We start from the raw sequence: 23,835 nt of genomic DNA on the forward strand, positions 1-23,835 counted from the left end.
GTTTAATGAGACGATCCAGTTAACATTCCCCTGTGGCACCCCAGCTAGCTCAGTCAGTAGAGCATGAGTCTTAAAATATCTCCCTGCCTTGTGGTGAATGGGGACAGAAAGAAAAGTAGAAGTCATTGGGGTTGGAGAGAGGGCTGTTTGAGTCTCTCTGGGGTGTGGTGACAGAGTCGGCCAGCTTCTAGATGAGTGCTACAAGTAAAAGTAGAACCACCTGGGTCCGTGTAGACAGAGCTGTATAGATTTCTTATAAGAAATTGGTTTGTGTGGTGATGGAGGCTGACAAGTGCCAAGATCTGTTTGAAGAGCCGGTGGTACAGTCTAAATCCAAAAGTTGAGAAAGTAGTTCTACATTAAAAAGAAAAAGACCAGCGCCTGTGATCCCTATTCCCTATGCGAAGCTCATGGTTGAGCCCTGTCCACATCAGAGGCCATCTACTTTACTCGGTCTGCCGACTTAAATGTTAAAACCTATCCTAGAACCAGGTGAGGTGATACACACCTGTAATCCCAGAAATCCAAGCACTCTGGAGCCTGAAACCAGAGAATCATAGTTCAAGGTTAACTTGAACTCATAGCAAGGCTCTCTGAAAACAAAAGAAAAGTTGACACTCACTTTAAAATATCCTCACATGGAACTTTTCATGGTGGAAAACAAAATACCCTCATAGAAAAATCCAGAAGAGTGCTATCTAAAATATCCCAGTGCTTCATGACCCAATCTAACAGGCACAAAAAAATGTCAACCTTGTGGTGAGATGTTAGAAGTTCTGATTTAGTCATACCACCTTAAAGTAACTTTTCCACCTCAGGTGGAGACAGAATGGGTAGATTCAGTACGTGAGCCAGGGAAGAAGGGGAAAGTCAGAATTAAGAGGTTCTGATTTGGAGGTTGGCATGTAAGTGGCACTTGAGTCCACAATTGTTAGTGTCAGTCTTTCCTGCCTGTTGCTGATGTTTATTGGCCTATGCATGCCCCCCCTCCCCCCAATTTACAGAGCAGGGAGACTTCAGAAAGAGCTTGGCATAATCAAGCTTCATCCCTTCAAGACATTAACCATGGTACCATTTCAAAGCCAAATCTGTGACAGGTGGTAGCTCCATCCCACTTGAGGGCAGTGCCCCGGTTCAGAATAAATTGCCCTGACTCAGTTAAAGCAGTGTCCCTCTGAGGGAAAGTGCCTGTTCTTCCCGGCAACCACACCTTCCGTCCTCGGTTGACTCTACTTCAGGTGAGAGCCATCCCTCTTACCCTTTGTTGTCAAGCCTAAGATAACAGGGTCAGCCAGTGAGAAGCTACATAAAGCTTAGAAATGCTCAAAGCCTAAAGAGAATGTTAAAAGTCATGCAGCCCAGTTAGGGGCCAGTGACTCAGCCTGTCTGTCTGATGACACCACCCGCCTCTCCCAAAGAAGGAGCAACGTCCAGAGGGAGTAAGAGAAGGACTTGAGTGGCATCCTGCCCACTGGCCCTCTCTCCCTTCCCCCGAGCTGCACCTAGCCTGGTTGACTCACCCACATTTCACAAAGACACTTAGGAGTGTTTGTTTGAAAGGAATCAGGCAGTAAGTAGCATCTGCTAAACATTTTTCCCCATCTGCTCTTTTCTCTCCTTCCCTCTCTTTTTCTGTCTCCATAACAGAATGTTAGGTACCTTAGAAATAAGCAGCATGAAATAAACTGAATAGATGGTTCTAGCAATGCTAACATGTACTTACCTTATCCTGGGCAAGTTAAGCACACAGCATTGATGATATACTATGTTAATTTGCGCAAAATGGCAAGTCATTTCTCATATTGGAAGCTTGAAGAGGAAAAGAGAAACATTTTGGCTCCTTACACATTCCTATTTTTCCCCCTATTTTGCTGATCACACCCCCCTTGTTTTCCTTTACCATTTTCTCCTTCTTCCCCCCCCGCCCCCCCCCCCCCGGCAGGCCTTTTCATTACTGTAGAGTCTCTGTTGATAACTTCATGCAGCTATTCCCTCATCCATCTCAGGTTTCCCTGAACACAGTCACAATGTCCTCCTATCCCCTGCCCCTAACCATCTTGCTAGTTCTCTGGCCAGAGACCTGGCCTTCACTCTTTCAGCAGCCCATCAAAAGTTGTCCAGCCTTCAGAATGTATCTAGTTCAGCCCTTCCTGACCGTCACTGCTACCACACTTGGCCAGAGCCGTTAACCTTTACAGTAGCCACCTGCAGGGCTCCCTGTGCTTGATCTTGTCCCCAGCAGCCCTGGTGAGCAGTTCTCACTGTGGATCCCCTACAGTGGAAGCCATTCCTCCCCTCCTTCCCCTTGGACTCAGTGCTTTCTGTCCCTGTGTACTCTGAGACCACGCATGTCTTTCTTCCAATCAGGAGTAACTGTCCTGCTCCATCGTGGAGCCAGCTCCCTTTCCTCCAGATCTTTGCTCCTATCTTCTATATAGAGTATGTAGTGCGGCAGCCACCATGCCATCTCCATGTCCTGATTTACGTCTGTGTCTCTCATAACACTGTTCGCCCTTGGCGTGCAGGCTGGACATGAGCAGGGCTACTGTCTCCGTTGACTGGCGTACCCTGGCAGCCTATGGTAGCACCTTCCTGAGGAGCAGATACACGTTCAATCTGTGACTTGGGAATAAATGACTTGCCTGCCACTTTTCACGTGCATGTTCATTTTTCTCTGGGGATTTTTACATGTGTGTATGATTCTGTAATTTCCCTAACACAGGAGAACCCAGCTTTGGCGGTTGCAATTAAAACATGTAAGAACTGTACTTCGGACAGCGTGAGAGAGAAATTCCTTCAAGAAGCTTGTAAGTTTCTAGAGATTTCTATGGAACTCTGTTTGTCTTTCTGTCTGTAAGATCCAAACTATCTCTGAAGAAGTACAAAAAGTAATGTTTCCACTTTCATGAGTCATCCATATTTGTCATTTTGCCTTCCCAATTAATGTCTGAATATTTTTTTTTTTTTTTGCCAGTCCTGGGGCTTGAACTCAGGGCCTGGGCACTACCCTGAGCTTCTTTTTTTTTTTTTTTTTTTTTTTTTTTGTTTTTTTTTTCTGAGCTTCTTTTTGCTCAAGGCTAGCACTCTACCACTTGAGCCACAGCACCACTTCTGGCTTTTTCTATATATGTGGTGCTGAGGAATCGAACCCAGGGCTGTTCATGTATGCGAGGCGAGCACTCTCGCCACTAGGCCACATTCGCAGCCCCTAATGTCTGAATTTAAACAGGCAGGTGTGTCCAGATTTTCCTAAGCAAATGTGCTGTTTTACATGTGGAAGTAGATGACAGCCCCTCCCTTCATGGCACTCGTTCATCTTTCACTGTGCTCTGTGCACATGGGGGAGTGATCCTGCCCCAGATACTGCCAGGCCTTGACCCCTCCCTGCTTGCTGGGTCTCATAGACCAGACTGCTGGTTAGTCACAACTGTCACTACCCACCTAGTTTGCCACCATGTCCTACTACAAAATCAGAAAGACCCACCAAAAATTTACCTCAGAAGAGACCCCTCTAGTGGCTTCCAGAGTGACTTTTTTCCCCCACCTCTAGGCCTCTAGTCCCTGGCTTGTTGTGTATGCTGTAGTGAAGCTGCCTTGGATGAGTTATGTGTGACTGCTCTTTTCTCTTGGAAATAAATCATGGAGAGCAGGGGACTGGTCCATCTTGTACACACCTAGCATTCTCTTCTCTGCCCTTAGGCTATGGTGGTATGATGATGATAAGGAATCTGCTGATGATTTTATCTTTCTTTCACAAGGCATTTCTCTGCTCCTCCTTTAAAGCAGAGAACCCTTTCCTGACTGCCATCCCTACAGTAGGTCTCCCCTTCACATTCCCTGCCATGATACAAGTATCTGTTCATATGTGATTATTGTTTGTTGCTCCCTCTAGGATTTAAGCTCCATAGAGTCAAGGGCATGTCTGTTTTGCTCATTACCTGTGTCCAGTGGCCAGCAGAACCCATGAGAGAATTATTTGGTGTTCATTATGTAGACATCCAGTGGATACCTTCTGCCTCCACGTTAGTAAAGATTTGCCATCTAAACATCCATTAAATTAATATTAGCTAAATCATATTGTGACCCCTGTCATTTAAGCCAGTGGCTTCTGTTTCAACTCACTCATTTCTACAGAGTACTAGAGCCAAGAAAACATAAGACTACCTAGTTATCAGTACTTAGCCCCCTGTCTGCATTATCTTTGGTGGGATCTTATACATTATATATTTTCAAAAATGGAAAATTTTAAAAATCACTTCTGAAGTTATCTGAAAGTTATTGTTGAAAGCATTTTTAGGAGATCACTACAGAAATCATATAGTTTTCTTTATCTACTTATTTTTTGGTACTGGAGGTTAAACCCTTTTTTTTTTTTTTTTTTTTTTAATTTTGTCGGTCATAGGGCTTGAACTTTGGTCCTGGGCGCTGTCCCTGAGTTCTTTTGCTCAAAGCTAGCACTCTACCACTTTGAGCCACAGCTCCACTTCCAGTTTTCTGGTAGTTAATTGGAGATAAGAGTTTCATGGACTTTCCTACCTGGGCTGGCTTTGAACTATGATCCTCAGATCTCAGGCTCCTGAGTAGCTAGGAATACAGGAGTGAGCCACCAGTGTCTGGCTAAACCCAAAACTAGATTGGCACTGTATTATTTGCTAGATTGGCACTGTATTATTTGATTTGCTCCTCCAGGCCTCTTGAATGGTTTTATATAAATTGTCAAATTAGGCCAATGTTTTCTTCTATGGAAGGGTTGCTTAGCTGCTATGTCAAAGAAGTACAACAGATGTCATATGCCTGCACTTCTGTAAGGCTGTAATGGGCAATGTGTAAAATGGAAGGGGTCGCCTAGGCCAGGAAGTGTTCCTGTAGAGTTCCAGATAGTAGGCTGTTAGACTATACAGTTTCTGTCCCAGTTATCTAGCTCTGTTGTTGTGAAAAACCATCTACAGATACTGTAAAGGAGATGGACAGCACTAGGTTCCAGAAAGATTTCATTTGTAAAGCTAGGTTGCAACCTCTGGCCTTCCTTCCCTGGGTGGATAATGAAAGGCTACACCCTGAGCATCATGAGCCAGGATATGGTAAGGACACCTGCACACCCCTGTTCATTGCCAAAATAGCCAAGATACGGAAACAGCCCAGATGCCCCACAGTAGATGAGTGGATCCGTTTCACTGTGTATAAGTTTCATACTTTTTGGATGGTCATTAGAAAGAATAAAATAATGTAATTTGCAGGGAAATGGGTGGAACCTAGAGCAAATCATGTTAAGCAGTAAACCAAGCTCATGGAGACAAACAGCATGTATTCTCTCTGATGTGCAGAAATTAGATCTAAAAATACACATGGATATGGTAAGTTATACAGGATTCTAGATACTTACACACAGTAAGACCAAAAGAGGATACTCTTAGAAGAGAAACACAAAGGCACAATGCCCAAGTACCATACTTATATAAAATAATATATATGCTGAACTGAACTCCCAAGATGTGAAAAGAAACCTCTTTTCTTTCTTTTTTAGTTTTTTATGATTCTGTCTTCTTTACCTTATGTATGGCGTGTATTCAAGTGTACATCTTCGGAAAGGCTGGGGGGAGGATACAGAGCTCCAGGGAAAAAGAGGGGGAAAGTGCAGCAGTGGAGCTCGCTGGACACTGATGAAAATGAACTATACAACTCATGGGTGGAGACGAGAGGGAGGGAATGGGAGTGAGTAAGGGAACAAGATACTGTACAAAAGGAAATGTACTCACTACCTGACTCATGTAATTGTAATGCCACTGTACAGCACCTTTATAATAACAATAAAGTAAATATCTTTAAATACATTTTTTAAAAAGAACAGACTGCACTTTCCTGAGATTGCCAGGCCAACGTGGATAGTTTCCCAGTGACTACTAAACTTTACTTCTCATTCTTTGCTGTGTAGCATTTGAAGTAATTACTTGAGTGTCAATTACAAATCTTAGTGGCCATAGTGAGGATCACAGAAAATCAAGTCATAGGCTATAATCCTAGCGTCTCATGAGGCTGAGATCTGAGGATTGTGGTTCAAAGCCAGCCCAGGAAGGAAAGTCTGTGAGTCTCTTATCTCCACCAGAGAAGTGGTACTGTGGCTCAAAGTGGTAGAACGCTAGCCTTGAGCAAAAAAAAGCTCAGGGACAGAGCCCAGGCCCCAACAACAACAATAAACCAACAACATGACCAACAACAATAAACAGGTTACCTAAGCAATACAAGATGAAATTTGATGATATGCTTTGGACTGTGGACCGTTTTTGTATTACCTGTCCAGTATTTTCATACCCACTGGAGTATGTCCTCTTTAAAGTTACTCCCGGGGTGTTTGAGGCGGGCTCTGTATTTTATGCAGGTTGAACTCTGAGAAAGCATTAGTGAACTTGAGCCCACATGTAGTTCTGCTTGTGTGTGTAATGCCATGGGGCACAGGAAGCCACAAAGCATTCTGTTTCTCTTTCACAGATGTTCTCACAGCTATATCCAGGACCTTGAAAGCAGCCAGTTATGTGCAGGGGGACAAGGCCACAGTGGTGTGTGCAGGAGTAGCTTGTTTAAGATAGTAGGCCCTTGTGATAGCCCTGTGGGCTTGGCTTCCCACCAGGAAGTTGCAGTCCATTCTACCTTGCTTCTCCAGCAGTGGTTTGCATTAGCATGCTGCCTAAATGAACTGCACAGTCCCACTGCATCAGATTTCCAGAGGAAAACTAGCCCGGGCTCAGCTTTGCCCACTGAAGGACAGAATGGGTTTTCTTAACCCTTCACCTTGCATTCTGCCTGGCCTACCTGGGTTTGCTGTGTCCTTATCTTGCATCCTAGCAATAGAATATGCTTGACCAATTTGTGCCCACTTTACATCAGGCTTGACTCACTACAGTGAACACAGAGTTCCCCACCATCAGCCTTGTGTTAACTGAACTAGTCTTCAGAGCTACAAAAGAATTTTCAAATGAATAACTGGAGACAACTTTTTTTCCCAGTAACAATGCGTCAGTTTGACCATCCTCATATTGTGAAGCTGATTGGAGTCATCACGGAGAATCCTGTCTGGATAATCATGGAGCTGTGCACCCTTGGAGAGGTACTGAGATCTCCACACCTCTCTGGGCCTGTGACTAACAATAGTCTCATGCTTACTAGTCATTTAGTTTTTGCATGGTTTTTATTTGATAGCCTTTGCTTGAGAACCAGAAGTATACTGACTACATCATAGGTTCTCAGCAGGGATCTCATTGAGGATTATGTGTTTCTGATTTAAAGAATATGGAAATAGGGGCTGGGGATATGGCCTAGTGGCAAGAGTGCCTGCCTCGGATACACGAGGCCCTAGGTTCGATTCCCCAGCACCACATATACAGAAAACGGCCAGAAGCGGCGCTGTGGCTCAAGTGGCGGAGTGCTAGCCTTGAACGGGAAGAAGCCAGGGACAGTGCTCAGGCCCTGAGTCCAAGGCCCAGGACTGGCCAAAAAAAAAAAAGAAGAATATGGAAATAAATACCTTCTTCATTGAGTTGGGTGCTGTGGCCCATATCTATAGTCCCAGCTACACCAGAGGTTGAAGGAGATAGATCACTTGAGCCCAAGAAGTGTGTGTGTGTGTGTGTGTGTGTGTGTGTGTGTTCATCATTACATTACCAGACAATCCCTCCACAGTGTCTTTCCCATCCACAGGCTTATCAGGACAGGTTTTGTGGGTTTGTTTTTTTCCCTCTCTTTGGTGACATTGCCTAAATAATTACCCCAGTGATTTGAGAATGAAAGAAACAATTTTAATGGAATGTGGGTAGATTAATGGTGAATTGAGGTAAACCTAAACATTTATTTTTTTTGAGAATTCTCTTGCAGTATCTTTCAGACCATTTGGTATTAGTCATGGTTTCTTTGAAAATATGAGTTAACAAGAATGGCTGCTGTCCTTTTAGACATCCTCCAGAATACAGAGACTAGTGAGTCATCCCTGTCTCCTGGAAACTTGCTAGAAATGCAAATCCGCATATCTGTGGGCCCCATCCCAGCCTGCTGAGTCAACCCCTCCCCCCTCCCCACCCCAACCCACCCCACCCCAGCAGGGAGGCTGCCAGGATTCAGTTTTCATTTTCACCAGTTAAGTGGGCACTGTCTCCCTCTGCCCTGTTTCCAAGTCAAATGGAGGGATGGTATACATTTTTTTGCTCAGTTTTTTTCCCTTAGTTTATTTTTGGAGAATTTGCTAATTCTTCTGGCTATTAAAACCAAAGCTAATACTAAATATTTTTCTTTTATTTATGATTTTATAGGATTAGAGTATTAATAAATTTGTGTGCCTTTCCCATGTTAACATCTAGCTGAATTAATAGCATCAGCAAGAGTCAGCACTATTTAAGCCTCATGGGGTAAACACTTGAACTAGGGCCATTTTATTTTTTTCATCTAAATCCTCATGGAGAGAGAAGGGCAGGTTCCTTGCCTTCCTTGATTCCCACCCTTCACTCCTTCCCTAAGACAGTGAGATTTGTGGTAGAGGTGGGTGGGCTATGTGTGTTAATGTTTGTTTGAATTGAAAATAGGTCTTTTGTTCTCTATTATTTAGCAGTATTTCATATTACACTTTAATTCATTCCCTTGAAGGATACCTTTATTTTCTTAAAAGCATGTTTGTAGTCAGAAGTATTTTAATTTTATAGTAGGATTTTAAAATAAGTCACCGTAATTTCCAATTTATAATATTTCATCTTACATTTTTAAATTTTTATGTAATCAATGCATTTGGAAATGCTCACATTGCTGTTTCATGTGGCATTCTTGTTTTGATTTCTATTCTCTGTCTTTGAGTTGTTCTCTTTTGTCTTGACCCTTGTTCCAAAAGCTGAGATCATTTTTGCAAGTAAGGAAGTACAGCTTGGATCTGGCGTCTTTGATCCTGTATGCTTATCAACTTAGTACAGCACTTGCATATCTGGAGAGCAAAAGATTTGTACACAGGTAAGACCCAGGCATCAGGCTGCTAAGTTGACTTCCAAGCAGGGGAAGTAGTAGATGAGAAACAGACAAGGAAGAATTCCTAACTATGGCCCATAACCTTCTGCACCATTTAAAAGGTCTCTTGTATAGTTCTAGAAAGTCATGTGTCCTTTCAGACTGAAGTGCCATGGCACATTAATAAGCAGTGAAAGGGATTGGGGATACGCCCACGACATGTATTCCTCCCACAAATACAATCAGGAGCCCCTATGTGACTGGAGCAGTGAATATGTTGAAATAATTGTTCTGAAACTTTGCAGGATATCTATTTACAAATGACATCTACTGGCATTCTGCAGAAATTCTCTTCATAATTTGCAGCTCTATAGTTTGAATGCACAGGAAAGTCCTTAGGAAATGTTTGTTAGATATTGTGTTAGAGCTAGATTCCATTTATTTAATGGCATAGTTCCAATGTCAGTTGTGTTCTATTGTCTGTCAGTTTAATGTAGTTGATAATATGACAAGTAGTTTTGTAAGAATTTTCCTTATTTGAGAATGTATCTTGCTGTCATTCAAAACAAATTATGTGTGTATATGCGTGCGTGTGTGTGTGCACATGTATTTATGGGGGTTTTATTATATTTATTGTCCTCAATTCTTTATTAGGGACATTGCTGCTCGGAATGTTCTGGTATCCTCAAATGATTGTGTAAAATTAGGAGACTTTGGCTTATCTCGATATATGGAAGACAGTACTTACTACAAAGGTAAGAAATAGACTCCAGACCTTTACTGTGTTTACTGGGCACCAGTGGCTCATGCCTGTAATCCTAGATACTCAGGAGGCTGAGACTCTTACTCTAATTAATCACAGGAAAAAAATACAAACAGAAGTGGTACTGCAGCTCAAGTGTAAGAGTAGAATCCCTCAGCAAAAAGGAGCTTAGAGCTTAGAGACAGTGCCCAGGCCCAGAGTTCAAGCCTCAGGACTGGCAAAAAAAAAAAAAAAAAGTATTTTCCAGTGTTCTTAACTGAGATGTGGGACCAACTGAGTGGAGGAAGGATGGTAGTCTGTCAGCTCAAAGTGCTGGAGGAGTTGGGTACCTTCAACCCCAATCTCACCCCAAGGAAACTCAAGATTGATCAGGTTAAATTACAAAACATACAACTGTACAACTTTTAAAAGGAAAAAAGCGTATTTAATCTTGGTAGTCTAGACCCTTGTAGGTAGTCTATAGGCTGGCTTGATACTAAAAATAAGGATGTAGAAAAAGCAAAATGTGATGAATGAGACCACATTAGAATTAAGTATTTTTTGTTTGTTTGTTTGTTTTTTGCCAGTCCTGGGGCTTGAACTCAGGGCCTGAGCACTGTCCCTGGCTTCTTTTTGCTCAAGGCTAGCACTCTGCCACTTGAGCCACAGCGCCACTTCCGGCTTTTTCTATATATGTGGTGCTGAGGAATCGAACCCAGGGCTTCATGTATTCAAGGGAAGCACTCTCCCACTAAGCCACATTCCCAGCCCAGAATTAAGCATTCTTATTCTATAAAAGACTCCTGGAAAGTTGAAAGGACAAGGTACAGAGTAGGAGAAAATAGTTTGCTAACTACATGAGGATACAATGTAGGAAAAACTGTCAATAGTAAATGAAGAGAGCACAGGAGCATGAGCAGAAGATGAAGAGAATAAATATGTGGGACACATGAAGATGCTCCATATCTTCATCACTGAAAAAATGCAAATTACAGCCCATCAGGATGGCACACCCCCATCAGGGTCACTAAATCCATCAGTTTGCTAAGATTAAAAAAATAGTGATAACACCCATTGACACCAAGACACAGAGAAACCAAATTTTGCTTAACTTATTGATGAGAATGTAAGACAGTTGAGCCAAAAGAGATTAGCAGAGTCTTAAAAACTAAATACACAGCTGCCACACAACATAGCAGTTACACTCCTGGGCATTGATCCCTGAGAAATGAAGACCTGTGTTTCTATAAAATGGTGATATAGTTTCACTTGTAATAGCCAGAAAGTACAGTCAGGTGCTGGGGATCTAGTTCACTAATAGAGGGTTTGGCTCTGGCCTCAGCACAACAAGAAAAAGAAAGAAAACAAAAACAGTTGCTAGCCCAAGGTTCTTCAACCAGTAGACACAAAAACCTCATAACTGTTCTCTTTCAATACTCTTTCTGCATTTCATAGCTTTAAATCTTAGTATTTAAATCTTAATTGCTTGATATTTGAAAAGAACATGTAATAGATAAAAAGAATTATTTGGTTAATGGTTTTTGCTGTTTACTCATCTAACTTAGAATATCATAGCCAGGTGCTGTTGGCTCACGTCTATAATCCTAGCTACTCAGGAAGCTGAGATCTGAGGATCCCAGTTCAAAGCCATCCCTGGCAAAAAATGTCCCCCTGAGACTTTTTTTTTTTTGCCAGTCCTAGGTCATGAACTCAGGCTCAGGGCCTGGGCACTGCCCCTAAGCCTCTCCATGCTCAAGGCTAACTCTCTACTACTTGAGCCATAGCACCACTTCTGGCTTTTTCTGTGTATGTGGCACTGAGGAATCAAACCCAGGCTGCATGCATGCTAGGCGAGCACTCTACCTCTATGCCACATTCCCAACCCTTTCCTGTGACTCTTTTCTCTGTTTAACCACCAGAAAACTGTAAGTAGCACACTGTGGCTCAACGTGGTAGAGCACTAACCTTGAGCAAAAGAGCTGGGAACAATGCCCAGGACCAGAGTTCAAGCTCCACAACTGACAAACAATATTTTGTTCTAGTAAACTGAAACCTTACAACACAGTGCTGTTCACTTTCCATGCTGCTTGGCGGTTGATGCCTTCCGGCACACACCTCACTTTAGAGGGAAGGACTTCAGTGTTTCACCACTCACCCATCCAAATACCTCCCAGAGAATCAAGGTCTAGTGGGTCCGATGACTAGAGATTTTTAGTTTAATATTGAAAACCTCGGCAAGCTCTGTTCGGTTCTCAAGCAGATAACAGGGAAAATTTATTTTATACAATTAATCTTCTAGCTTCCAAGGGAAAATTGCCTATAAAATGGATGGCTCCAGAATCAATCAATTTTCGACGGTTTACCTCAGCTAGTGACGTATGGATGTTTGGTGAGTATTTTATTTTTAAGCTTTGTATTTAAAAAGAAAACCATGCTTTCCCTAGCTTGACCGCCTCCCTGGCTGGTCTTGTTTTGAGTCACTGACAAGTAGTTGTAGAGCAGAGGCTGTGCTCCAGCTTCCGGTGTGATTCTCTAGTGCACCTCACCCTCACAGCCTATGTCACTCTTCTCTTCTGGTCCCCTCTGCTGCCTCCCCTCTGCATCTCCTCAGGGAGATACCCTGTCTGCTTTCTTCTATCTCTCTTCCCTCCATTGCCATCTCACTGTATGTGGACACTGAATGTTCTTCTGGCTCTGTGGCAGCTCCTCCAGCATGGAGGATCTACACTGCTCCATCCGTCTCCTCGTTCTGAAATACTCGTCTCAAGGCTTGGGAATCGACCCTTGGTCTTCTATAACTTCTCTGTCTTTGATGTCTGGTCTGTCCCTCCCTCTCCTCCGAAGTATTCTTCCTGCTACTGCTCCGTAGATTGTTGCAGTACCTCACACCTGGTGTAAAAGCATGGTTCTGATTCATCTGCACTATGCATGTACACTGCCTTTATCCAAATTGCACAGTGACTTGCTCTGTTGATGTGGAGCACTGCTGCCCCTTTCTTTCCTGATGTTGTTTCTGCCTTGAGTAGTTCAGTCCGCCAGTGCGATCCTATCTAAGGTTAAAGGCCCCCGCTTCCATGAATCCTAACACTGCAGATAATCTCAAGCAGATACTGATCCCTCTTCTACATTCCCCACGATTTCTCCCTTGTGAGTAGTCTTGTGTGCACATTTTCTCTGTGAAGTTCAAACTACTTCAGAGGAGATGCAGTGTAACTTTTCTTCTATAAGAAGAAACACACTGTGGGGGGTGGGGTGTTGTATACACAAACATATAAAAAATTTTTGAAGCCAACAAATAACTAGCTGGGCATTCATTGGTGACTCATTACCTCTAATCCTAGCTACTCTGGAAACTGAAGTCTAGAGGATGGTGGTTAGAAGCCAGTGAAGACAGAAAAGTTCACTAAGATTCCATTTACAAAATAACCAGCAATTACAAAATCAATTGGTGTAAACCAACCATACAACTCTTGGGAGGAGGGAGACGGGTGAAAAATGAGGGAGGAGGTAACAAATTGGATAAGAAATGTACTTGCCTTACATATGAAACTGTGATCCCTCTGTACTTCACTTTGACAATAAAGAAGAAAAAAATACATAACCAGTGAAGAGTTGGGCAGTAACAGCTCACACCTGTAATCCTAGCCACTCAGTAGGCTGAGATTTAAGGATCATGGTTCAGAGCCAGCCCAGGCAGGAAGGTTCTTGAGACTCTCATCTCCAGTTACCCACCAGAAAACCAGAAATGGAGCTGTGGCTTAAGTGGTAAAATAAATACATGTACAGTGTGTAGGCCTTGAGTTTGAGGCTCAAGACTAGCACCAAAAAAAAAATCACTATTCTTACTTTCATGCCTACTTGCTATTGATTTACAAAATCATTTAGTACCTTTTTTTTTTTTTTTTGGCCAGTCCTGGGCCTTGAACTCAGGGCCTGAGCACTGTCCCTGGCTTCTTTTTGCTCAAGACTAGCACTCTGCCACTTGAGCCACAGTGCCACTTCTGATTTCTTCTGTATATGTGGTGCTGAGGAATCGAACCCAGGGCTTCATGTGTATGAGGCAAGCACTCTACCACTAGGCCATATTCCCAGCCCTTAGTGCCATCTAATTGTATCATTTAATTGGTGATTTTTAAAAGGAAGAATGAGAAAAGACAATGAGACCAAAGGAGGATACTCTTAGGGGAGGAACCTGAAGGTGCAATGTCTGTGTGCCTCTAATATAAAATAATACCAATTGAAATGAATTTTAGAAAATGGAAATGAGTTATTTCCTTTATTATTGCTTTTGTTTTCTTTTTGTATTGTTTATTCTTTTATTTTTGAGAGAGTAAGGGGGCACAGAAATGGAGGGACAAAGGGTGAACAAATCACAGCAGTGGTACTCACTAGACACTATCTGGAAAATGAACTATACAACTTATAGGTAGGGACGGGAAGGAAAAACTGGAAGAAAGCAAGGGAAGGGGTAACATTCCAAAGAGAAGTGTACTCTTTATCTGACTTATGTAACGTTAACCCCCTCTGTATGTTATCTTTATAATAACAGTAAATAAGTAAATGTAGCTAATAAGTAAATAAGTAAATGTAGTAATAACAGTAAATAAGTAAATGTAGCTGGGCGCAAGTGACTCACACCTGTAATCCTACCTACTCAGGAAACTGAGATCTGAGGATCAAGATTCAAAATCAGCCCAGGCAGGAAGTTGTAACTGTAACCACTGTTGACATCGCCTTTATAATAACAATAAAAATCAATTTTAAAAAGAATTAGGAGGGGCTGGAAATATGGCCTAGTGGCAAGAGTGCTTGCCTCCTACACATGAAGCTCTCGGTTCGATTCCCCAGCACCACATATATGGAAAACGGCCAGAAGGGGCGCTGTGGCTCAGGTGGCAGAGTGCTAGCCTTGAGCGGGAAGAAGCCAGGGACAGTGCTCAGGCCCTGAGTCCAAGGCCCAGGACTGGCCAAAAAAAAAAAAGAATTAGGAAAGATCCTGAAGACCATGTGACTCAAATATAAATCCAAGACCACAGTTGCTAGCTGGGTAAATCACAGGACAGGTTTAACTTACCCCCTCAAGGAAACTTGATATTTCAGTGATTGAGAAATTCCTATAGTTTCACATTTTAACATTTCCAGAACTGAAGAACAACTTTATAGTTGATACTAATTGGGGCATTTTTTTAAAATACAGCTTTCCTTAACAAAATTCATGTGGACTTTGTAAGTTTTGCTACTTTTATATTGCTACTTTCATGTCCAAATGAGTTTAAAAAAAAACAACAAAAACTCTTTGTAAGAATAAAAAATTAACCATGGTAAGAAAGAATTATATCATAAACTGGCCTTCCATATAGCTTAGGGATGTCAGCTATGGGTTGAAAGGAATCTTGAAAATGTCTTCCCAATCTGACCTCAGACCATAATCTTCCCATTCTCATTCTCCCAAGTAGCTAGGATTACAGGTATGAGCCAAGGTTAAAATTAAGCTCAGAAGAGATGATACCTAACGTTACCATTAGTATTGTGCATGAGTTCTGGTGAGGAAAGCAGCACCAAGGCATTTTGGTTGTTGTGTTACTGGGTGGGGTTATGGTATGTGTGTGGTGTGTCAGTCTTCAAATTTATATCAGAACTTCTGGATCTTGGATCCATTTTAGAGTCGAATTCCTGTATCGCATTAGCTTGTAATATAGCTTGCCTCCTTCCAGGCAGTTTTCATTCTATAAGGTCACAATTCCTTCTTCTTGGGACATCATTTGTACAGCACATTCTACGATAGAAGCAGGCTTAAAAGGATAATTAACTTTCAGGAGGAGAGTCAGGAAGAATCAAGAAGTAGAGTCTCAGAAGAACTTTGAAGGCACGGCAAAGAGTGTAATTTCAGCCAAGGCAAGCCAAGCAGGAGGCGGAAGCCAGGGCGTGGTGGTTACAGAGTGCCCTCTTTCCTTGCATTACATGTTGCCATCTTGTTGTGTTTGTCTAAAGTTGGATTCTTTGAGATTTGGGGAAGGTGAAGAGAAAGTGCTTGATTTCCCAAGATAACGTCAGTTCTGTTTGGGTGTTTGTGGACAAAATTGCCGCGGTGTGGCACTTTTTATTATTTTTTAAGCACACTTTTGCTGTGGGAAGGCAGTGAGTGGTTAGAAGGTAAAGGGACAGTAATGCTGTCATGTACCTCCACAAGGAATCTGAACTGTCTAAAGCCCAAGACTTCAACTTCAGGGCTTTTGATTAGGCCTTGGGTCAGCTGCCATATATCCTCATCAGGCTACTTCAGAGTTCCTCAGGGCACATCTAAAAGTCACTTGTGGTTTTTTGCACTGGTCCATCAAACTAACTAGTGGGCCACTTTGTAAATGAGATTTTCAGAAATAGGCTACTGAAAAAATTATGACTATATAATTATAATAACTTCTATAATTATATAATTATGACTTTCCTGGTAATAATTCAACACTCCATTCTTCGCACCATGTGAACTAATGATTGTTCTTGTTATGCCTGGAGTTAATTGAGCGCTGCTGTGGCTTACTGAGCATCCCAAGATCTTGCCGCTGGTTCTTTGGTCCTGAAACCTAGTGGACTGTCTTTGTGCTGAGCTCACTGCGCTGTTTTCATTCCCACTCCACAGGTGTATGTATGTGGGAGATACTGATGCATGGTGTGAAGCCCTTTCAAGGAGTGAAGAACAATGATGTGATCGGTCGAATTGAAAATGGGGAAAGATTACCAATGCCTCCAAATTGTCCTCCTACCCTCTACAGCCTTATGACGAAATGCTGGGCTTATGACCCCAGCAGGCGGCCCAGGTTTACTGAACTTAAAGCTCAGCTCAGGTAGGAGTGGGGTGGAAGGGGCCTGGGGTGGGGGCAGATTTGGCTGCTTCTCCTTTGCACTTGTAGCACTCTAAGCTGGTTTTGTCAGTACATCTGAGGCTGAATTATTCCCTCTGCAAGTTCAGTTACTTTGACATTGATTTACATTTCTCTCTACCTGGTTAGAAACTTTAGTGAGTTCAGTCTTAAAATCTTACTCCCCTGGCTCTGACTTAGCATGGCTTCCATTCTGTCCTTGCCGCCCTCTCCGTTCTCATACCAGGCCTTTCCTGGTACCCCGTGTTCCAGCCATCCCTGAGTGTGTCATCCTCCTTGTCCCACTTACCACCTTCCCACATTCCATGTTCTCTCTCCACTTTTGCCACCCGATAAATTCCTGTCCAATCTTCAGAACCTAATTCTTTTATGACCCTTTCCGAATCTACACTTTCCTAGTGAGACAACCCCTCTCTAGTACCTTTTAAGCACTTCTATCATATTACAACCATCTGTTGCTTGTTCTCATGTGTGGCTCCCATTTTGGGCAAGGCCAGCAGTAGCTCCCAGTCCCTTGGAGGATCATTGTCCCCATGGGGCCACATGTGTGGTAAACCCCCCAGACACCATCTGTATAGTCTACGTGCTGCCTGACCTGGGAACATCTGGGTTGCTGTCTGTCTCCCTGACTCAACTCAGTGATGGTTATTACTGTGGTGCCCCACTCGTGACCTGCCAAGCCACGTTTAGGCCTAGACACCATGTAACTACCCAATGAACACTTGTTGAATTCGACTTAGACTGAGATCCCATACTTTCATAAGATGGTGTCACCACGGCTTGCTCGTGCTGTGTGACCTCCCTCCTATCTAGGTGAGCTCTCTGAGTTTGAGTTGTTGGTTTACCTGCTGTGTTTTGTTCTGTTTCAAAAATACCTCCAAATTTCAGGGGCTGGAAGACCCTGAATGTTGTCTGGCCTCAGCACACCTTTAGGTTCTCACCTGCTGGGGAAGTCTTATGGGAGTCTCTGCAGTCTGAGTCCTGGGAGAAGTGTGAGGTTCATGTGGTCAGCCAGTGTTTTTGTCCCCGACCCACAGAGCTGAAGCCAGTGGTAGGGGTGGGGGGATGGGATAGAGTGGCCACACTCATTAACTCTTCCTTGAGCTCTACACTCTGAAAGGCCAGACACTCTGGGTCTCCCTCCCCTGCCCACAGGCCTGGCTCCCCACTCAGGACAGTGGCACGTTGCTTTTCGTGCGGTTGGCCTGTAGACACCTCAGAGAATGTTCTGATCTCTTCTCAGTTTTTTTCCAGCTGAAGGACTCCAACTTTCTTCCATCCTCTTACCATATAAATATATATCCTATTGCTGTTAAAGCTAGTATCCTAATGTGCTTTATTTCATGTTTTGCTCAGAACTTTTTCTTCTCCTCTTTGATCTTCCTTTAAAACATGACATATCCTGAGTTTACCTACTAATATTCATTCCCCTGCCTTTCTGACACTGCCTACTGACATCCTCTGCCTTGCTGTTTCTCTCTCTTACCGTGGACTAGACAACACTTGGCTATCCACCTCTTCTGTGCCTTCATTACTCATTGTGACTGTCTGGCCTATTCATAGTCTCTGTCTCTCCCCTACTCTTTAGCTTTGGTCCTGTCCTTTTCTCACAAGTCCCAGATCTCCACTTCAAATTTCCAGCTGGCTGTCATGTTATCCAAGAAGCAAAGCCATTGCCTTCTCTGAGCCTCCTCTCCTTTCTCCCCATTTTCCTGGCATAACTACTTCGCCTGTCTTCCTGAAATTCCACTAAGAAAAAGTAACACTGCTGCAAAAGGCGACTTCCAGTGGCTTACTGTGACCTCTCATGTCTTGGCAGAAGTCAGCAGGGTATACATTTAGACCTTCTTCAGGGCTTAAAGAGCTCTTCCTCACACCAAAGCCAAATTCACTCCGTCTCTCACCCAGACACCCCCCACTCCCTGCAGAGACCGCCCCATGTATCTCGCTCCCTTCCTGTGCTGGCTCTTGTGTGGCTTCCCAGCTGCCAGCCTGCCCCTCTGCGTCTGTGTGACCTGTGTGTTCTGGCCCGTCCCTGAGCCACCCCAGACAGCTGCATCCTGCAGTCAGCTCAGTTTCTAACGCTGTGGGCCTGGTGCTGGTCACTGGGCACAGATGACCCAAGCACTTTTCCTGCCCTCGAGGAGCTCACAGTCTAGTATGTCTCCTTCCTACTAGACTGAGGCTCCTTGAGGACAGGGATCGTCATACTCACCTCGGTGTTGCCCACACCTCCAGCCAGGAGCACTGGTGCACACATGTGCCTCTTCTAGAGTTGCAGGTGTCCTTTTGTGCACGTTGAGCATAGGTGATTGACCATTTACTCTGAAGTGTTCTGTTCCCACCTGAAACAGTTTAATTTGCATTTTGAATATTTATAATATGGCTACCCAATAACTTTATGCAGTCTGTTTAGGTTTTACATGAACAGTGCATTACAACAACTAAATTCTGTTACTAAGATGTATTTCATATTTTAATCTATCCAGAGTTATTAAAAGACATGATAAATATTCAGTGATCCCCCCTTACTGATACCTGGCTGGTCAGGCTTATTTCCCAAACCCATTTCTCTCAACTGCCCTAAAAGTAGCTGTGACAAGCATGCTACTCCCCACTGTCCCTCCATTCTTCCTTACCTGGCCTCTCCGTTCCTTGCAACTGCATAAGCTGAGGAGAGTAACTCTTGGAGACAACACTTTTAGACTTTGTCAAAGTCACAGAAAAATTACTTGGTCTGGGCTGGGAATGTGGCTTAGTGGTAGAGTGCTTGCCTTGCATGCATGAAGCCCTGGTTTCCATTCCTCAGCACCACATAAATAGAAAGGGCTGGGAGTGGCGCTGTGGCTCAAGTGGTAGAGTGCTAGCTTTGAGCAAAAAGAAGCCAGGGACAGCGCTCAGGACTGGCCAAAAAAAAAAAAATTACTTGGTCAGAATTTGCTGAGACAGCCTCTGTGACCAATAAAAGCTCCTTTCAACCTATTGCCATACTCACATGAGTGAACTCACAGAGAATGGGAGCAACCTATAGGTAGCCCATATCCAATATTAAAAAAAAATTCCTCAGTGATGAAAATACTCTAGTGTATTTGTGCTTTATGTTTGATAGATTATAAAAATGCACTAAATATTTTAATGGAAGAAGTCATATAATCCCTAGTTAAGTTTTATTCTTTGGTAGGTACTACATCAGAGAAAACTAATGAACAGCTTTTGCAGCTTCTATTCAAAAACAGCATTTCCCAGCAGTACTTGTTTTCATCCAAAGTCTTTGTGCCACTCTGTCAGTAAATGCTGCTCGGTCATGTTGTCTCTTGAATCCTTTTTAGATGAGGAAGGACACAAAATAAGCAAATTAGCCACTTTAAGTATTGTCCCATAACTTTTATACATTTCCCAATTTTGTATTGAGGTCTATACTAAAGACCCAACACTTGAGTTGAAAGCATAGTGAAAAGACAGCTCAGTGAATTTTCACAGATTGGACACCTGATGTAACCATATCTAAAATAAGAAAATAAAAACCCAGAAATCAGGGCTGGGGATATAGCCTAGTGGCAAGAGTGCCTGCCTCATATACACGAGGCCCTAGGTTCGATTCCCCAGCACCACATATACAGAAAACGGCCAGAAGGGGCGCTGTGGCTCAAGTGGCAGAGTGCTAGCCTTGAGCGGGAAGAAGCCAGGGACGGTGCTCGGGCCCTGAGTCCAAGGCCCAGGACTGGCCAAAAAAAAAAAAAAAAAAAAAACAGAAATCCTCCAGAATGTCCCTTTTCAATTCACTGTTGGCCCTCTTATGGTAGCCACTGTGCTGCCCATAGGTCGGTTCAGTCTGTTGATATAAATGTATCAGTAGGTACATTCTGTTTTGTTCACGATTTGTTTTGCTCATCATTTAGTTTGTGAGACCACCTGTGTTATCCAGGCAGTTGATTATCTGTGGTATACGTAATGTCCTGTTTATGAATACTCCATAGCTTATTGGGACCTTGTGCTCTTGGTAGAAATTGGCATGCGTTCCATTTTGGAGCTCTGAATGTTGCTCTGCAAGTTGGGTAGTCAGTGCCTGTGAGCATGCGGACATACGTCTCCGTTAGGCTGGGCCTGCATTCAGCACTACCACTGTATGGGGTGGCTAGCAGTGAACTGAACTTCTGGTGGCTCTAAGACTAGTTGTTTCTCAGAATTGCTTGCTTACTTTCAAGTTTCATAATTTAGAAATGATTATTTGTGAGTGAGCCATGCTCACGTGTGAAGATGAAGTGGAGGATATAAGTGGTATGTAAAGTTTACTGACACCTCACTCTGTGTACTTTGCCATCAAAAGCAGTCATGCTTTAAATTGGCCTTCATCGCCGAGTTCTTCAGAAAGAACTTGGTATGTGGGCAGTAGCACTCTGTCCTCTGCATTTAGTTTTACTAGTTATAACTTGAAAAGGTGACAGTTACTGTGGCTGGGAATATGGCCTAGTGGTAAAGTGCTCGCCTCTGGGTTTTAGCACCACATACATAGAAAAAGCCAGAAGTGGTGCTGTGGCTCAAGTGGCAGAGTGCTAGCCTTGAGCAAAAAAAAAGCCAGGGACAGTGCTCAGGCCCTGAGTTCAAGCCCCAGGACTGGCAAAAAACAAAGAAAAAGTGACCGTTGTTGAGCACTTTGTGTTGCTGAGTGTGGTGTCCTTGTCGTTTGCAGGTGAGGACACTGCCGCTTTGGCAGAGCTGGGACTCTGGCATGTCTGTCAGGCAAGGGTGTGGTAGTTTTTGACAAGATCAGGTCACAGCAGAGGGGACTTCAGGCAGACTGGAGCCAGGCCACTCTGAGGTCTGCTGTGAACTCTGTAGGTGACATTTTAGCTGCAGCTTGAGGCTGCTGTGGGTTTGGTTTGAGGTTTTTGTTTTGATTTGTATATTAGATTTGTGTGATTTTGTTTGGGGATTTGAGTTGTTTTAACTTTACGTTGTGATACTTACTGAACTTGATCTTACCGTACTGACCTTTGGGAGAATCAGCTCTGTGGCTTTTTCCACACTGCTGTCATACCCAAGTGAAATGGCAAGGCATCTCAGAAACACAGACTGTTTCAGTTGATCTGTGAGAGTTATCACAACACCTTCAGAGTTAACAGGATGTGGGTGTGCACACACATAAAATTTAAAAGGCTCTGTGACCTCCAGGAAGTTACTTAGCTTTCCTGTAAGAGCAGGATCATAAGTACCGCCCACCTGCTGGTTTTCAGGATTAAGTGAAATAATTCAGAAATTCCTTCTCCTACAGATGGCCCATGGAAGTGTACATAGTGTACACACTGGGGCTGGGAATATGGCCTAGTGGCAAGAGTGCTTGCCTCATATACATGAAGCCCTGGGTTCAATTCCCCAGCACCACATATATAGAAAACAGCCAGAAGTGGCGCTGTGGCTCAAGTGGCAGAGTGCTGGCCTTGAGCAAAAGAAGCCATGGATAGTGCTCAGGTCCCCAGTCCAAGGCCCCCGGACTGGCAAAAAAAAAAAAAAATCATAGTGTACACACTGTCAGCCAGTCTCGTGGTGGACCTAAAGCAGTTAATGATAGAATTCTTTCTGGAGATGAAGAGTTCAGTGTTTTAGAACAGTGTGGTTGTTTGAATTTGATTTTAAGCTGAGGCGCTACAGAATTGTGTGAGAACATGAGCTTTGGAGTGAGACAGCCCCGAGAGGGAGCCCCGGCTCCACACTGACTGTTCTTGGGGAACACCTAAGAACTTCCTTTATCACTTGTCCATTAAGGGTGGCTGCAGCTGCAAGTACTTTGCAGGGTAGCCCGTGAGGTGTTAGTGAGTGAAAGCAAGGGCCTTTAGTGCCTGGGAGATACACCGTCCAGATGCCAGAAGACTGTTACAAAGACGGTGTCTCAACACTTCTACTTCCTTAGTCCACACTTAACTTAGCCTTAGTGTTCTCTACCCTGGCGCCATCCTTTTTGGGCCAAATAATGTATAAAAGAGAAGTCGGTTCCCAGCAGTCTCCATTTACATCTTAAATGTTTGCAATAATTAAAAATTAAATAGTAAACCTAAATATGTGTGTGTGTGTGTATGTAAGTGTGTGTGTGTACACACTACCACTTGAACCACACACTTTCAGCACTTGGTCATTAATGGAGATAACTCTCACTGTTGGATTCATACTCCGATCCTCACATCTCAGCCTCCAAAGTCACTAGGATTACAAGCATGAGGCACTACTACCTGACTGTAAACCTAAATTTAATAAGAATTTAATGTGAAGTTGAAGTTGTTTCCACTAACTGTTTTGCTATTGTTGTTTTGGTACTAGTCCTGAACTCACTATCATATTTTTTCACATTTTTACTAATGACTAATGTTCTACCACTCGAGCCTCACCTCTACTTCTGGCTTGTATAGCTGATTATTTCGAGATGAGAGTTTACCAGATTTGTCCACCCAGGCTGGCTTGAAACCATGAATCTTAGATCTCAGCTTCCTGAGTCAGTAGGATTATAGATAGTCATAAGCCACTGGCACCCAGCCCCGGTTTGGTTTTGTGTTCACCAAGCAAATCTTTTCTAAAATTTGATTGTATTTCATAGAAATTGCTTCCTGTGCTTCTATAGCCGCACACATCATTGTCATAGATCTTACCTTATTTGGATTTCAGAGCTCCTCCAAAGGATGAGTGCTGAAGCTTAGAAGTCATATGACTTGCCCTGGTGGCTCAGGTTATAGGGCAGGGGTAGAACCCCCTACCCCCCTCACCTCAAGAACCTATATTCCTTGCTGTCTCGTCCACCGTGCACTTGTCCTCACTGGTGTCCCCACCCCTCCTTTTCTCTGTCTCTTCCGATCAGTTACCTCCCCTACCTGCCTGTTGTCAAGAGAGAACTCTAGCCAGGCGTAACCTGCATATTTACTATTGGCCTCTTCAATCCACACTAAACCACAGGGAAGTCATCAAACTTCCCTGCCATACCCATCATAATTCTTTTTTCCCAACAATTCTGTTCCTAGTACTATTTTCCTGTCTCCACAGTTTCTCTTTAGCTCTTTAGTGCTCTAAATTCCCGTACTCTGAATTTCCTTTCCAGGTTAGTGTCCTTAGAGAGCATTAATGATGGACAGATCAGACATGGACATCTTTCCTCCTTTGGGAAGTGAAGTGTCAGTTGTTCTCAGCTTTATTCAGCTTACAAATGGGCAGGAAAATGAAATTGGAGAAGTGGGATTAACAAATGTGGGAACCTTG

General features: G+C 43.4%; 1 protein-coding gene across 8 annotated transcripts in view; it reads left to right on the forward strand.

The window, feature by feature from the left end:
- The window catches only part of Ptk2 (protein tyrosine kinase 2), a 201,261-nt gene that overhangs the window by 146,977 nt on the left and 30,449 nt on the right, over positions 1-23,835 (forward strand). For all 8 annotated transcript variants that reach the window (XM_048358854.1, XM_048358863.1, XM_048358853.1 and 5 more), the window contains 6 exons: positions 2,723-2,807; positions 7,002-7,102; positions 8,867-8,982; positions 9,631-9,731; positions 12,018-12,107; positions 16,356-16,560. In XM_048358854.1, the coding sequence (XP_048214811.1) occupies positions 2,723-2,807; positions 7,002-7,102; positions 8,867-8,982; positions 9,631-9,731; positions 12,018-12,107; positions 16,356-16,560 (698 nt within the window). The remainder of the gene's footprint in view (positions 1-2,722; positions 2,808-7,001; positions 7,103-8,866; positions 8,983-9,630; positions 9,732-12,017; positions 12,108-16,355; positions 16,561-23,835) is intronic.

This window comes from Perognathus longimembris, chromosome 12 (assembly GCF_023159225.1).
Source record: "Perognathus longimembris pacificus isolate PPM17 chromosome 12, ASM2315922v1, whole genome shotgun sequence".
Lineage (NCBI taxonomy): Eukaryota > Metazoa > Chordata > Mammalia > Rodentia > Heteromyidae > Perognathus > Perognathus longimembris.